This window comes from Sprattus sprattus (genome assembly GCF_963457725.1).
Source record: "Sprattus sprattus genome assembly, chromosome: 12".
NCBI classification, from domain to species: domain Eukaryota; kingdom Metazoa; phylum Chordata; class Actinopteri; order Clupeiformes; family Clupeidae; genus Sprattus; species Sprattus sprattus.
In genome coordinates this window covers 6,433,516-6,451,560 of record NC_137910.1, presented here as the reverse complement: position 1 = coordinate 6,451,560, position 18,045 = coordinate 6,433,516, and the positions used below count along the sequence as shown (strand labels likewise).

At 40.3% G+C, this 18,045-nt stretch overlaps 1 protein-coding gene and 1 pseudogene across 2 annotated transcripts in view; both read left to right on the top strand.

The window, feature by feature from the left end:
- Nucleotides 1-4,316: 4,316 nt before the first annotated feature.
- tlx1 (T cell leukemia homeobox 1) lies at nt 4,317-6,886 on the top strand (the record flags this gene model as incomplete). Its single annotated transcript, XM_080848984.1, has 3 exons — nt 4,317-4,785; nt 5,694-5,931; nt 6,676-6,886. The coding sequence occupies 3 exons, from the start codon at nt 4,317-4,319 to the stop codon at nt 6,884-6,886; spliced, it is 918 nt and encodes a 305-aa protein (XP_080705110.1).
- A 7,186-nt stretch (nt 6,887-14,072) lies between these two features.
- Nucleotides 14,073-18,045, top strand: part of LOC308373155 — an 18,467-nt pseudogene continuing 14,494 nt past the window's right edge. Inside the window, exon 1 of the transcript in view lies at nt 14,073-14,240. The product of the transcript in view is annotated as an uncharacterized misc_RNA (transcript). The remainder of the gene's footprint in view (nt 14,241-18,045) is intronic.

Genomic DNA, 18,045 nt, shown 5'->3' with positions numbered 1-18,045 from the left:
GCGTTGCCTTCCAGACACAACCAGCAATGACTAAGAAGGCTTGCAGATTTTCTTAACATGTATGACGTTGCTATATTCATCACTTATATCAAATTACGAATTTAACATTTTGGATGGTACAGAAACAGCTCCAGAAAACAAGATCATGATAAAATCTTTTTAAATTCTACTTATGAATAGTTGTGCGATGAGTATAGCCTTGAATTATTCAGGACTGTAAGTAGAGACGTGACTAGGCATACAATTTAGGAACTATGTGGGAATGTTCCAATACACCGGTTATTATTTTGTCTTCCCTATTCCATGCCATCGTGCAGATGTGATAACAAACCAAGATAAGTTTGATGGATCGCTTCGGCTTGAGTGGTGTGAACCATAATGTGCTCTTGTTTTCCTTTAGAACGGGAGGCTATCTAGCAGGACATGGATCCTTCGCAGAGATGCGGTTTTCACTGCACCGTTTGATCTGCGCCAGTCCCCGTGGTGATGGTCATTTCCCATATCTCAAAACTAACAGGATGACAGTTGACCTATTAGAATGAGAAATGTCATACCAGTCGCCATTCGAACGACGACGACGACGATGATGATAATGATAACAGACATAATAACACTAGCTTAATAACAACAACAATACTACTACTACCAAAAATAATAACAACAACACTAGTAATAATAATAATAATAATAATAATAACAAACATATAGATTGTGGCTTTTTGTATAAACGGTCCACTAAAGCTCTGGGACTATATGGACCTAATTCTGATAGTCGCGCCACGGACAAAAGACCGACATTAATCACAATGTCACAGTGAGCGCTGGCTCATAAAAACGTGTCCAATCGATTTCCAGGTAGGTGAGCTGGAGAAGGTTGCAACGCTCTTCAAAAAAAGATAGTCCAGAGACTAGCCATTTATTAGAAGTTCACAGTAGATTATCTCTCACCATCGTAAAACGATTTGTGGACATCTTCATATTTCTCATTTGAACCTTTTGAGAAACATTTGGCAAATATCAGAGCTTATGTCATTAGAACAGGCTAACAAAAGAAAACACACAACGCTTGTCAGTTTGTCTGTTGAAAAGGTTTCACCTTGTTTGTTGCTTTTTTCATAGAATTGGTCGTTCAAGGCCAATTTTGCACATGTTGAACAGCTTTTACTGAGAAAGATCCGTGGTGATATAAAGGAGAGATAAAGTACGTGACTTAGGTTGAGTGAATCTTAGTTTTACTTGGCACTCACAGGCAGCCTTGACTTCTCCACAAGAGGAAATCCGGGTAGGCCTATACCTGCACGTAGGCGCTGACATTAATTTGGCGTTAGGACTGTTTACATTTGATGAAGCTTCCCATCGTCTCGATACTACACGTCCTTTCGTGTTATTGAGGTTATGAATGTAAGCATATAAAAGACCTGCATTGTTTTCATCACGTGTTCAGCCACAGACGCCCTTGGCGAAATTTCTTGTCATGACAAATACTTAAGCTTGTATTTTTTTCTCAAATGGAGAATGGTTATGTCCTATGATCGAGAGTCTTGGCATCGATCCTCTATGAGAATATCCCCAGTTTGCGCGCTCCTGTCTGCGGTTTGCGCTTTGCGCGCTGCTGGGGGAACTGGGGAAGGCTATGGCGCCGAAGCGCTGCCGGTATCAGATAACAAGCAGTGCTCAGGTAAAGCGTTCAACCACAAATTATATATCCAGTGAAAAAAATAAAGAAAACCAATTAAATAAAAACCAGCCAATAATTTAATACGAAGTAAAGTAGTTGGCTATAATATTGTATTATAGAAAATAATAGCCATGCTGAAAATCATACATTTCGATATAAGCTCCAAGTTTTCAAAAGCCTCTGTTTTATGTTGTATGCACTTATGTGTTATGTGCTATTATTGTTATAAAACACCAGTGATACAACATGACATTATCCACAAGGCAAGACCAATCCTAGCACTTGGAACAGCATCAGTGACTCTAGAGATGCATAAGATGGCCGCTCGATAACTGAGTTTGATCAGCTGCCACTGACAGTGCTCCGGGTGCCCTTAAAGATATCAGCGCCCGTAGATACACTATTCTCGCACACATCCAAACATCACTTCTAACAAAGTGTCTGGTATCTCATTTCAACATCCCACTGAAGTCGCACAATAGCCAATGGCCAACAAATGACAACATTTTAACAATCAAATGATTCCCGAATAACAATATCAAAAAATATGATTACACATTCCATAACATAGCCTAATAACATTACACATACAACCTTTGCATAAATCAGTGTTACTAGGATACGATTTCCAGGCTATATTAATTGAAAGACTGAATGATAATATATTTGTGCTCCATTAATTACAAGAACTATGCGTTAAAATGTTTACTTTTCAAATTATGGCGATGGAATTTCACAATCTTCATTTTAGCATCTTCTGTTGTCATCGCACATATTTGGTGCCAAAGGTTTTTATTAAACTTTAATGTCGGTCACTTGGCCTGTATGGATCTGAGGAAGCATCAAATATTAATACTCTAATGCACCCTACGTTAAATAATCACGTCCCAGAGGCTTTAACAAGGATGACAAATCAATGCATTTAATGCCTCATTATCGGAGTCTCCATTTCTCTCTCCTGCCTTTGCCTCAGTTTTTAGATGTTTAATGTTTTATATTGGCTGTTGAATAAACATGATATGATCAACAACAACTTTGTTGTTTGTGGCGTGAACAATCTACACACTGTCAAATATATTACATGGATTTTTAGAAATAAGCTTTGTCATACTTTAAATTACCTATTAATTATACATGTGGTAAATTAAAACCTGAAAGTGAAATGCACTAAAACGTAATATGAGCTCATTAATCGACAAACGTTTAATTACGAGCGTCATTGGCAGACCTTAGAGTGTGTGGACTGTATAATAAAGTAGCTGTCCAGGTGAAGAAGATATGATTGGAGACTCCTAATTCTGTAATTAAAATACATTTATTTTGCAATTATAATCAAATAGGTAAAACGCTTCTTAATAAAAGAGTAGTCAACCTGGATATTAACTTTCCGTTGTTCTCAATCTTCTTAAGCAATATGTAAGCTGGTTGCAAGTGTGTTGAAATATAATGAAATATAGAATGCACATCCACTGAAACTGGAAGGCCCGCATCGGAAGCATAATTAATTCTAATCGATATTTTTTCGAGTTTCAAAAATAACCTACTTTATAAAGTTGTCTTGTTGTGAACTATTGGGAGTAAATCCCATTTTTACCAGTAATCAATAAATGGAATTTAGTTGCAGATGGACACACATTAAGTCGTTTACGCAGCCTAAATGTCAAGGAGCTTAAAAGACAACCAATAACACTAAACAGGGGCTTTTGTCCCAAAACGTCAATGTCAGAACACAGCGTTTGGGGGAGAGACTGTGAGGGCAGGTTAGCAGTGTCTTAAAATCTTGCTTGGTATTTTGAGTGCTTATCTAGGCGTGTTTTTCGGCATGGAGCAGACCACTTGACCTCAACCTGATTTAAATGGAAAGCCTCGGCGAAATTATTTCGATACAGAGGTGAAAGAAAAAGAAACATTTCAAATTAAGATATTAGGCCTACTGTTCATTGAAATCTAGTTTGTTAACAAATAATACAAATAATTTACTAAAGCATCGTTGTCCTTTACATAGCCTTACCATTTCCATTCTCCCAACTTATTTGTCTCAATTCGAAACTGTAAATATCATGTACTAGGGCCCAGTATTCAGAACAAACAAAGATATTTCAAGCAGAACATCACATTGTGCAAGTGTACAAAGTACCATACATGATAAAAAAATATACATCTCTAATGTAATATCAAGACGCACTGTTGTCAGTCCATTTCCATTAAGTGAAATAATACATTTAAGAAAGTTGGCCATATCTTAAAGGCTTTATTTAGGTTTTAATAAGATGAACATTCAATATTCTTATTCAGAGAAATCCCCATACCTCTCAGCGGTTCGACAGAATGAGCTCGTCGTGATTTCTGCAGCCAATTGGGTCCCGAAGCCTAAAATTGGAGCCTTAATCTTACCCTGCCTATTTGGCATTTTGATTGATGTCCTCGTAGCTCCAGCAGGCAGCTTCTCCCGGCCAAAAAAAGGGAGGGGTGAAAAAAAAAGACAATCGACTATAGTTTAACCATACTCTCGCACACATGAGCTCACACCTATTAGATAAAGACAGAAGCAGGAGGCAGCGGAGTTTAAAAAGCCATAAGATAACGCATACAAGGTGGGGGACGGATACATTCCGAGGAGGGCTCCTTCGACCAGACCATGGAACATATGGGAGGACATCTCCACCAAACTCACGTAGACACCATTAGTTTTGGGATCGACCAGATACTCAACAATGCGGATCAGGGGAGTTGCATGATTTCCAACCCGAGGATGCAGGACCTGGACTACGGATTGGGCAGCATCGTCAGCACCGCTTACAATACAATGACCGGTAACTACAACGGCAACAACGCTGGTGGATACAACGGCAACGCTTGCAGCATGGGCTCGCTGAACAGCACTTATAACATGAACATGGGCATGAGCGTCAACGGGAATGGTCTTAATTCGTCAGGGGTTATCCGTGTGCCCGCGCACCGACCGCTTAACAGCGTGCACTCACCAATAACCTCCAGCGGATCTTCGTTGCCAAGTATGGCAAACATGGCCACCATTAACAACCTCACGGGATTAACGTTTCCCTGGATGGAGAGTAACAGAAGATATACCAAAGACAGATTTACAGGTAGGTTTCTGTAATAGGCTACAATATTATTTAACCACTTTCTCGATAAGCAGTTTGTGGTGCTTTTAAGCTGTCTGGATATTTTGGTTATGAATGGACTTGGAATTATGCCTTCTCTAAAGCAAAAATAAATAAATACATAATAATAATATTGTAAGCAATTAAAATAATAGTCACGAATGCTATTAAATAAGGCCCATGTGGTCCAACACCCTATCCTGTATTTATGGATATGACACAGATAGTACACACCGAATTAATATAGGACTAATGTGCACTTTGTTATTACTTTTTAAAATCTAGGCGCGGCTATGATCCACATACTACATTTATGTGCGTTAGGAATAGGCAGTACAATAGGCAGTATATTAATATAAAGGATAATATTGGTGTATATTTTGTCTTTCATATGGGCCTATATATGCACATACATTTCACCCAATTATGGGTCAATATGCACATAAATTCCACCAATTCACTGTTCTTAAATCACAACCACTATAGGCAACTCCAACTCGTCCTGTTTGTTTATTTATTGGGGAAACTGTTTTGTTTTGAAAGTGGAGTCAAACCTGCGGTCATTGTCATGTGCTTAAGGTTGCAAATAACAAAGTAAGTCTTTGAAGAATTCCGAGGTCCATGACTGACATGGTGTTCTTCTGCTTAAGGCCTACTTGCTTTGTGTAAAAAAGGCAGTGTTTTCTGCACGGCTCCTGATTGCCTAGACTCTTTAAGTGCTCCAATGCTGGCGTTTTCTACCTGATCCCCGTATCATATTCTACCTGGCGGGCTTGCTTTAACCGTGCTTTCCCTTCCCTTCCCCTTCCCTTCCCCTTCCCGATGACTCTGCTCCGCTGTTGTCTCTGCTGATATTTGCCGCCTGCTTTTGCCCCTATCTCCCGATCTAGTGGCCCTCTCACCGTTCACTGTAACACGCCGTATAGGTCACCCGTACCAGAACCGGACTCCACCGAAGAAGAAAAAACCCAGAACGTCCTTTACGCGACTGCAGATCTGCGAGCTGGAGAAGCGCTTTCACCGACAGAAGTACCTGGCTTCCGCAGAGAGAGCAGCCCTGGCCAAGGCACTCAAAATGACTGATGCACAAGTCAAAACATGGTTCCAGAACAGAAGGACAAAATGGAGGTGGGCATAACTTCTGTAGCATATTCATACTGTGCAGGCTACTGGTGCAATGGCTGCTACTGCAGTCCTCCATGAAAAACATTTGTTATTTTCTTACTTGTTACATACAAAATAGAAAAAGGCAATGACCTATTAAGGCACAATAGATCCATGTTTCCGAATAGCCAATGCCAGATTCCAAAACAAGAGGCTATTAAATATCTTCAATATGTGTGACATAATTTTTTTTTCAAGTTATTAATATTATTGGCTGAAGCTGTGTATGGCAGTAACATTTTCATTTTTTGGAGCAGTATCGCGGGTTATTATTGATACTAATTGTAAATGAATGTTTCAAAATCAATAGGCCAAGCCAAGACAGGCTATAGGCCTAGCCTATATGTAGCCTATAATTAACCTGCTATTTTATTTGAAATTATGGCCCATTTGTGACTTTGATTATGATTTTTGCATTATAAAAACTGGGAGATTGATGTCGAAGTCAGTTTACCGAAAGTTCAATGCTTTACTCGGCAGGGTGACTGGTTTCATACACTGTATTCTAGTGTTAATGCAAAATCAGTGAACCGTTCGTTGCAAAGTGATCCAGTGTGCTTACAGAAGCAGTGTCGTTTTGATTGAACTTCGTGCATCTTCCACATTCTGTAATTGATGTTAGGATGTCTCACCGTGAGGAGTTTTTATAGCAAAGGCTATGTGTCATATTATAACCCGACTCTCTGACTTCAATTTTCTCATGTCAAGACGGCAGACTGCAGAGGAGAGGGAGGCTGAACGGCAGCAGGCGAACCGAATCCTAATGCAACTCCAGCAAGAAGCCTTCCAAAAGACTATAAACCAGCCGAGCAATCCGGACCCTCTCTGCCTACACAACAGCTCTCTATATGCACTTCAGAATCTCCAGCCTTGGACTGAACACACTGCCAAAATGAGCAGCGTGTCAGCCTGCGAATAACTGTGGATGTTTACTCGCTTTTCTCATTATGGACAAGCGTCATTTTCAGGATCGCAAAATGGTTCTCTAGAGCCACCAGTTTATTTGTTTTACTCACAGCAATATTATCATCACGGAAAACACTCACACCATTTCATCTTTATTCAACTGGGTAATGCAGAATAATTTTTAGGTCAATCATGCATAAAAACAGCAATGAGTTGTCAACATGAGGACTTTCCTAAGACAAATATATACTTTTACGCATAGGCCTACGAATTAACCAAGTGATCGATGGCAATACTAGAGCCCAAAGACATTGAAGCGGATTTTTTTTTTTTGCAGATTCATAGCTCTCGTTTCAGACTGTTGGGACTATCTGGAGTGCGTTTCTCGAATAACGGTAGTATGCTGCATCTTTGGCTGTCATATCAACACACGACTGTTTCTCGAACCCGTAATAACTATCGCAAATCGCCAATTCCGTCCTTCATACCGACAAAGTCTCAACTTGCAAAAATTGGCGTAGGTGACAACATATGCAACAGACTATATATTACGTCTCTTCATTTACTTCACTAATTCAATAACACGTGCTTTACTTTTTCTTGGGGACAGCTGTTTATTTTTTCTTGAGGACAGCTGTAACAGTGGCCGGGGACAACTGTAGCCTACCATGCCAATTTGAAAGGGTAAAGGAGGCTACAATTTACGGCAATACAAACTAAAATAGTGTCGGAGATGTTTTTTTTCTCTCCAAAATGCAAGTGATAGCCTATAGTCGCCTACAAAGCGGGTGTCACCTTTTCGCAAAAAATGGGTAGGCTGGGCTACGCTTGCTGCAATCGAATGCGCGCATACCCAGCTGACCTTTCGCAATATTTGATACGTTTATGTGGGTGATAATTACAGGATACTAGCATATGGTTCGTAAATCACTGACCACCTGTTAGCCTGTTGGTGTTCCTCGCAAAACGCTGCAATTGTGCAGCTAGAATCTTGCGCAAAGCATAAGTTACAAACGTGCCTCACAAAATGACTTCAGTGCATGCTGATGCCATCAAATATGTTGTCTGTGAGTTTCATCGCATTGAGCTGAAAAAAAGTTACAACTTTAGGCCTACCTGTACCTGGTCTTCCCTAAACAAATACAATATGTCAGTGTTATTCCTCACAGAAACGCTGTGTGTATTTGTTTACAATTATGTAAATGCTTCACTAAGGATGAATGAGAAGCCATATGAATGTAATAATGTATCAGTGAAATTCTCAGTTGGTGGGTGTTCAGGTGCGGGTAGGGAGATGGTAGATCTTGTCAAACTAACACAATTACAGCTTTGACAACAACTTTCCAGGGGTGCGTTTCCCGAAAGCCTCGTTGAACAACTAGCCTACCATAGTTAAATGGTAGAGGGACTATCGTTTAGAAAATCTCTTCATGGTTTGCACGGTGGTTGCTCAACGACGCTTTCGGGAAAGACCCCAGGAAAGACGTCGCTTTTAAAGACTCTCGCGAGCAGTAGGCATACCAACTTCCTAACTGTGCAACATAGTTGCCATTTATCGTTGGTACTTTGTTTTCAAGGAACACCAAATCGCTGAACAACGGTTGTAATGACGGAGACTTTGACGGCGATGAGAGAACGTCACTTTCGAGAGACCCACCCCATATATTAATGACTAGTGCAGGTCGAAAAAGTATTTTGTTTTGCAGTGAAAATTAGATTCATTTTTTTTCGCACGCCCAGTCAGAATTTAAATAAAACTTGAAAATAAACCCCAAAGTTTATAAATATTAAGTCTCTTAATTTGAAATTGTGCTTTTTGCCGCCATACAATAATGCTGTATTAAGGCAGATTCCTCAAATAATTGTCCTCCACCTAAGGGTAATTTCGACAAATCTTTAGCACTACAGTCGACCTATAGGGAATAATATGTAGGTTAGCCTAATATATACAAACATCGTGCAGAAGAAATCCCAATGGATTTGTTGACTGTTAGTCATAGATGAATCCTTTGGGAGATTATTACCATCTGAAGAGGCCAAAATCTTTCAGAAACAGAGTAACAAACAAATAGGTCTACGGGGACTGCCACCGTTAAGCAGTTTTTGTCGTTACATAGCCTAGATTTGTGTGGAGTGCAGACAGGAAAAGATGCAGCTGATGACTGTAGAGTTTAAGGATTTCATGACATGACTTGTGGGCCTACTTAGATTTTTTTTTAAATTATTTGTTGCCAAATATTTTGCATTGCTTAATGGAGGAGCGAAATATTTTTAGGTTCATCCATTACCACAACCTCATTTTGTGTCTTCACATAATGCCAATTAAGCACTTAAAACGTCACACACATTGTGAGCAACCATAACTTATCATAAACTTTCAACTGTGATTAAATAGCATTTTACAGATATATAGATTTATATGAGCACCCATGACTCATGACTCTGAAGGTCTTGTGTTGTATTTTGTGTACCTGTCATTTTATACCAATGCACTTATCACCATGTATGCAAAGACAAGAATTGTGCGATCTTTTGGTAAAATATTGTATATGGATTGTAAACGTATTTGATAACATGTTTGAATACCAGTCATCCTTATGGGTGTCATTCTCCAAAGAGTGAGTGGCATTTTTGATTGCATGATAAATGTATGCCCTCTCAGCTCTGGAGGGAGTGTCTTACATTTTGTTTGCAAGACTAACCCTGGGCAGATGTGTTAGAGTGTTTCTGAGACTGTGCAGGAACCTCGCTTGCTCTCTCCCACTGCAAGAAGAGGAATGTGGTGTTCAGTTTCATCATCACTTTTTAAAATATGATTTCTCATACATCACGCCAGCTTCTCTCCCCTCCGCTCCTCACTAAAAACAAAAAAAACGAAACTTAACCATTACCTTTATAAAACCCACAAATCCAACGGATGTTGCATTGACTGGCCCATCAGGGAATGTTCTGTTTCAGAGTCAGTCGCCATTTAGGAGCCCAGCCAAATCAGAAGTCAAGGCCCGACCCAGGAAGGAATGTTTTTGCCAAACAGGTTCTGTAAACGGTGCGATGGATTTGTCCATTTTTCTTATTTTATTTCCACTATAATGGAAAGTAACTGGGTTTTGTTATGTGTCTCTGTATGGGTATCAAATACTCCAAAGTAAATCAGTGGTCATCACAGAAAACATCTTGTCAACAGCACTGCAAGTTCTGGATGATACATTCCAGAGGCCTATCTGATGCCTCAATGCTTGTTTAAAAAGTATAACCACAAAAGTATGTGCTAGGGAAAAGAGGTACCAAACCTAGTTGATCAAGTTAGCATTTTTTCCAGGGACTATTTCAACTCTGGCTCAGACAGTATGCTCAAATTCACACTTCATTTACAATGATAACAGATTTCAAATTACTCACAGAGTTACGAAGCTTACTCTGTCATTAGCCGTAAAGTGCTTGGGAGGTTCTCTTCATCATAGCAGCTGTCTAGATGAACATAGAAAAAAATCATCAAACAAAACATTTGTATATTTGATGTTAAGGTTCAGAAGGATATAGTTAGGATAACCTATGTACTTTTCTAAAAAAAAAAAAAAAAAGTCAACCATATTTGTTAATCCATAATCACAGAACAGCATGTCTCATTTTTCCACTTCTTGCTTTTTAGAGAATCTGGTTATGTTCATTAAAACCTACGGAGGTTTTATACCGCACATTTGTAATAAATTACATGATTTTCTATTTGGTAAATATTTGTCCTATTTATTTGAACAGCATTTGTATATGATTCTCTTCTGCTCCATGTGTTGTAGGCTAAGCATGCAGCAACATCAACCAGCTAAAACGAAATTACTTTCTGTAATTACTTATGGGATTTTTCCCGTATATATATACATCTGTCAAACAAGGCAGAGAATTACAAAGAGCCACAATGAATAAAACATTTGCTCCTTTCCACACATACATATATTCTTTCCTTGACATATCCTTCAGCATCCCCCCCTCCCCCCAAAAAATATACAGCCTGAAATGGCTTAATCTAACAACCTATAATGAAAGAATGCTGCTAACACTTTGTTCTCTGTGGGGATTCATTTATTAAGATCCTTATAACAACATGCTATTTTATTTGCATCCATACTTTATAGCGTTAGCTTTAACAGGTTAGCTTTTAGCAGCAACTCACTACTGACCACAACAGGTGATGCCAATCTTCATTCAATCAGTGGCATAAGGCATAAGGCTAGGCTACCTTAAGAGGCTGAAACCATTAATCTGGCATCGATCATGCCTGAAATGATGGCAATGACTCAGATTGGTACGCAGATGATCATTATCAGGAAGAACGTCAACAAGAATTCCAGGTTCCCAAATAGCCTACCAAGTTCCCAAACAAGGACGGCTAAAGGCTGGATGTTTCTTACACTGATGTGATGTGTTGCATTAAAATGTGTGGTTTCAACACTCAGTATAGGCTACCTTTCACTGCAAACTTTAACTGCATACCCACCCCATAGTATCCATGTTCCAGAAATGTGTTTGGATGGATAGACTTATAACATAAATACAATTTTGTGTTTTTGTCTTTGAATGACGTGAAGTAGCCTATGTTTATGTCATTTTGTACACAAATGGTTTTACATTCAATCAGTCAATAATGAAATAAACAGAATAATTATCCATGGCTTTGGAACGCATACCGCTATAAGAGAAGACGAAAAGAGGGCCCATCTCACCTTAAAAAATGTCATCATAAAATGGATAAGCGTTGAACGATGGTGCATGTAGTGACCACTGATCTCAAAAAGAAACTTTTGCAACTCTTTTTGAGATCAGTGGTAGTGACAAACAATCTGCCCCTAGAGGGCAACATTGCAGCACTGTTGAACGAGAGGGACAGCGGCTCCTAGTGATGACGCCAAATACGTCATTTTTGATGGCCAAAACATGACACTTGTGTAACTACGCTCATTGCCCTCCGTGAAACGTTGGAATACTCTGACATTGCCAAAATGTCTGTAATACAGGTTTTCACATCTACAAGGAACGTGCTATGCAAAGGGTTGGGTTTACCGTCCACCTTAAGAGGTGAGCTATGCGTCATTTATCCAGCGTTAGCAGTGTGTTGTCATTTGGCCAGTAGCGTGTGCAGAATTGTACGTTTAGCCAAATGTTGACTACCACACGAAAAGACAACCGACTTCAAAATACTTTTGGAAATGAGGATTGGGGAAGTAGATTTAACTGTGTACTAAAATGTTATGTTCAATACGGATGTAATATTACTGAACTAATATTTTAAAGGCATAAGAGCTCACAAAACATCTCACAATGCCCAGAAAGGCTACAGATAGCTTTTATTGGTCTTTGATTTTCCTTTCAAAGCATGTTTCAGGACCTCGAGTATAGTGGAAAAGGATAAGGAGCCACTCAGAAAGTCGAAAACACCCCAGGGACGTTTAGACGTGGATGAGAGCGAGACGAAAGCGAAGGATCCTCTTGAAAGTAAGTGTATTCTATACGATAGTGCCTTAACCGTGCCTAGCCCATGCTATGCGATAGATGGATAGATAGAGACAATTATCAAGTTGTATAGCCAGTAACGGTTGTCAGATCCCACCAATGACGATGATTATGTTTCATAATTGTCAGCTTTTGACACTCATCATATTTGTTAAACACACCTTAAGTAATATTGTCCAGAACATCCCTCTTTTTTAAGTCCTTAAATCCAGTGTTGTTTCAGTACAGTACCGTGATCTTGTATGTAAGTAATGTTTTCGTTCAGGATTCCCTGACGATGTGAACCCTGAAACTCAAGAAAAAGGAGGACCAAGGGGGCCTGAGCCAACTCGCTACGGTGACTGGGAAAGAAAAGGACGCTGCATTGACTTTTAGACCACCCCAAATGCACTGGTGCCCCACTTATATCAGAATAATTGAAACTCCAACTGCAGTCCAGCTTTAGGCCAACGCTATTTGTTATTTCCACATAAGAATTGTTTGTGAATGCAGTGGTATATCTTACACATTTGCACAATAGTCTTGAACTATCTGAATGACAACTTGATGTACAGTTTGAGCTGTTGCTCCAGAGTCATTCCCTCTCTATCATGCATGTATTTGTGAGACAAATTAAATGTTTGTTACTTGTGTCTCTGTTTGATGAGTGATCAGGTACTTCCAATATAGATTTACAAAATGTTTGCAATAATAACAAATGGCAAAAACCTACAAATAACAAACACAATATATTTCCATTGCTCTCCACATGTTTCCATTACGGATTTGAACCTCAACTGTATGTTGGTATATTCATGCTGCATTTGGTGACAAAGGTTTACCAGTTGCCAGTTAATCTTTGCTTTCATAAACCAAAGGCAAACACTTGCAGTAGAATTAACTAAATTTAGGATATTAATTGAAATGAAGAGCGATGATGGTAGAGAGAGATGGTAGTGAGAATTGACAGGCTCTGGTGCTACTATTCAGCTACAATTGAATATGAGGAACAGGAACCAAATATTAACTTTAAACTGGGCAACAAATAATAACTGCATTTTATAGTTAGACAATTAGCCAAACGAGGCAAATAGTATATGTATACTTCGACACGTTGTTTCATGCAACTCAGTTTTGAAATATTACACTTTTAAATTCCAAATATGGATTATATAAAGGTTTGCAATGAGCCCATTACATTTACCGTAGCGTATAGGTATCTGAAGGTAAAAGCAGGAAGATTGATAAACCTACCTACATGGGTCTTCATTCAAATCACGGTATCATCAACGTCATCAGTTCAGCTGTGAGTAGTGCGTCATACTTACGTCATTTGACGCATGCAGAGTCAAACACAACCAATACATTCGTATCTTTCATCACAAATTTAAACATAAGATAGTAACATTCTATCCGTGACCACTGCCAACGTAGGTGTTGTGTTGAAACAGTTGTTTTCTGCTGTAAGAACTCATCAGAATCGCCTTTACATCACGTTTGAAATCAAAATTAGTGTTCAATCTACAAAAAACTTCCGCTTCCGGGTGCTTACATTTGTGTCTGCCATATTCCGCTCTGGTCTTTTCACTTCCCAGCTGTGTGTATGCTGCGTTACCCCGGGGGATGGTCCACTACTGACGCCAGCAACTTAATCACATTCAAAACGGGAAAGGTTGGCGATTTCTTAAAGAAAAGTAAAACAAACAGTGAGCAAGATGACGACGCGATCGGAGAGAGAAAAGGCCCTGAAACTCAATGAACAGCATCAGGCAATACTGTCCAAAATGCTAAGGGAGGACGACAACAAATACTGCGCCGACTGTGAGGCTAAAGGTAACGTTAAGCTGTGGGAGAAACACCAGTTTTGCTTCGTGAATGTGCACGTAAATGTAACTGACTGCCATCATATGAACAAGGCATAGCTGATTACATTCTCGGAAATGTACTGTCTTGTGGATAATGTAGAACCATGTGTCCAGTACAGGCGACAAGTTGGTTAAATAGCTGTGTTAGCTGGGCAGCCAGGTAATAGCATAATCATTCAGCTAAGTTAGCCCACTATTAGCCGTTCAGAGAGAACCATGAACTGCTGCCATCCAATGGCTAGTTAGCTTCAGATGCTATCTCTCCTCGTAGCTGTCTAGTTTGCTAAGACGAGTCTTAGGTGGGACCTCGTTAGAAAAAGCCTTGTCCTTGGCTATTATTTATGTATGAACGGAAAACATAGTTTGTTCATATCCTACTTGTGATCCGTGACATTTTCTACATCTAATCCACTCCTTAATGACGGACAAGGACAAAATGTATCTGAGTGTGACGCTTACGAGTTAGTAAAGAGATTGAATGAATACCAGAACATCAGTCATCTCAGCCACTTGTAGCTACATTAGCGCAGCTAGCTAACCTTTCTCGCTGGTAGATATCTTACACTTGTCTCATTAATGTGACACTTGAAACACAAGTGACAGAAAACTGAATGACAGGTTTCAAAAACCTTTTCTTTTTACAATCGCGTTATGACAATCAACACATTGAAGATAAGCCTTTTTCTTCCAGCGGTTGCCTTTCTGACATGTTATAGCTAATAGCTTGCTAGCTAAATTTTATCGAGCCATGTCATGTGAATCTTGGGAGTAACATGTACTTGTGATGACGACGGATTTAACCAAATTAAACTTTTCTATGAATTCTGAACTTTGTTTTCCCTTTTAAAGAAAATATTGGGTGAAGGCATGTTTTATTTTAGGCATGAGCATATTAGATGATTCTTGCATTAGATGAAGGTGGTGTTAATATCTGTGTTAATAGAACCGATTTATGTATGTGATTACCATTAGAAACATTGTTTCATTAGCCCATTAGGACTATTTTCAGGATGTACTTGGGTGCTCTTTTGCTGAAGCCAACTCCTCGGTCTGTCGGATTCCACAGAGCAATAGATTATCCAGTTACACGCTACTGATTGCAGTAGATAAACAGGTGATTGAAAATAAAACAAGGAAACAGGCCATTCCTCCCTCCAGATCAGGGAATTGTTTGATCACAGTTGCTCAACAAGTATAGGTGAGGTCCTCTAGATCTTCATAGGCAGGTGTCGTTAATGATCCAAATCTGTTGATTAAGCTTAAAGGCTTCTTTTGTATGGTGCACCTGTGTGGCATTGCAAATACTCATGCATATTTTAGCCTGTGGGAGGTAGCAGGGCATTTTCAGTCTAGGCAGTGTGGAAGCGAATCCCCACTGAACCTGAGTTGCATGTACGAATGTGACATGATGAACAAAGTGGTGTGTCAGTGGTCCATTAATTGCATTTCAGCATCTATTCATGCAATGTTAAAAGGCAACGGTCCTAATGGTTTTAATAGTGTAACCTCTTGGTATGGTCCTAATGGTTTTAATAGTGTTACTGATTGTGCAATATTTGTTAAAGGTTAACCAAGCAAACATGGAGTTGGAGTTTATTCTGTACTTCTGACGCCAAGTAAACTATGATTTTAAAGCTAGTGGAAAGAACTGTAGCTGAGAGAGTACATGAGTCAGGAATGGATCTTGCCAGGTGGGTGTCTCCATAGATACACCGGAATGTCATTCTTTCTCTTGGATTGCTAGTGTTGGCCCTTGGACTGAGAAGCCATCACAAAATGCATTCCCATGATCAGACTAATGCTGAAGTTAATCAGAGAGTCAGTTGGAAATGTTGCAATACCTCTCTTCTTATCTCTATTAGCATGATTTTGGCCAGTCATGCAGTGTGTCCGTGTTAGCCAGTGGCCATGACTGTGCTTGTTCAGGGCAATACCACTGACCCCTGCTAGTTTCCTTCCTCATCTCTGTCAGCAAAGAGGCTCCGCTACTTCTGCTGAATGCATGCATGCATGCATGCATGTGTGTTGCGCCGCTGGGCTTTTCTGCAGATGCGCTGGTCATGCGGACGCAGATGTGTGTGCGCGACACTGTTCAGTGGGTCACCGCATGTATGGTCACGTTCATTCAAATCCCCAGGGATCACCCGTCTCTGTCGCTTCCTCTATCCTTCTGTCTCTCACTCTCTTACTCTCCTGCCTTCAGTCAATTCTTCTTTCTCTTTATCAGCTGGCACGCTCTCTTTTTCCCTCTCTTAATGCCGATATATACTCAGTTGTAGACGCAACGTGTAAGCACGTAAGTGCGTAAGCACGGCAAGCAATTCACCGCCAGAACAATAGGCTTGCGTAAAATGGCGCAAGTCTAGAAAAATCGTCCGACGCACGCAAGACGTGAAAAGACGCGCAAGGGGCGCGCAAGGGCTTCTTGCGCTTGCGCCTCTGACCATAAATCGGCCTTTACTCTTGCTTTCTCTCTTTCTCCCTTATTCACTTCTTCTGACGTCACAGTGCGCAACCACACCAAGCCAGGCTTTTCAGTGTAGGAGTGATTGTGTGTCATTGTACTGCCCGGCTGGGCCTGGGCTCACGTGTAGTGCCTGCTGTTTAATCTCTTTAAGTATGAGAGGCCATTGTTGGCCCTAAATCCCACTTTATTATCCCCCCACATCTGCTGCCGTGAAAAAGGTTACTCGTCTAGAAGAGAGAGAAAGAGAGAGATAGATAGAGAAGGAGAGAGTGAGAGGAAGCGGAAGAAAGAGGGAGAGAGGGAGGGAGGGAGGAAGGGAGAGAGAAGTGAGAAGGAAAGTAAGTGAGAAACCAAAACCAGCAGACAGAGCAGGCATGAGTGTTATACCCAAGGTCATGGTATGGGAAGTGTTTTGGTGGTCTACATTCGGTGAGTATACACACCCAACGGCAGAGTCCTGTCAGAGCACCTGAGACGCTGCAGCCCTGCCCGTCACAAGGGCGCGTCAGCACTCTAGTCTCTACAACGGGGCCGGCTCTGGTTTCCTGCTGCTGTTATTACAGGAGTTTCCACCGTCCGGATGCGAGAATCTCGGGTGTCTGTCCCTGCCGACACACCCTGCTGCTTCTGTTGTTCTGACAGGTGTCAGTCTCTCTGTCTTTATGCCCGCCCCCCTCCCCTACCCTCACTATCACTCAGTGTAAGCTGTGAGGTGAATTAGTGACTGATGGCCACTGGTTCTGTGCAGACCTAATACATTCACACCACATGCAAACACACTCACTAAGTACTAATAGACATGCGTGAAGTCAATGTATGGCCTTATTGGTTTTAAACAGAATCTCAGTTCCTGTTTTAAAGCTGCAGTAAGACCTGTTTGTTAGTCTTTCTCTGTCACGTGCTAACATTCATAGGGTACGTTGATAGATTGCTCTCACTGGCATCCATAAATGAGGGTTCCCAGGTACTTACATACTGAATTATGCTTATGTTAATTGACGTTTGCAAACAAAGATCATAAACATTTGTAATAAACCAGTCAGCATGTTTACTATGTAGCCACAGCTAGACGGAGATGCTCTCACAGAGTTAAACGTTCTTATTGGCGTGTTTAGTCTGTGTCTCATTAGATGTTTTCTTCGTTCTTTCTTTGTGACAATAGTTCCTGACTGACAGACAGACAGGGTTTCAGAGACTCTTTTGTTTTCTCTATCCATCAGTTTTTCACAGTGGCTTTCAGAATATATTCTACAGCCAGCTAGGCGGTCATAAAGTCTTTGACAAAGTTTTTCTTCTTCCTCTTTTTTCCACCAATGATTAGTCGGTCAATGTCAATACTTACTCTACACTACTACA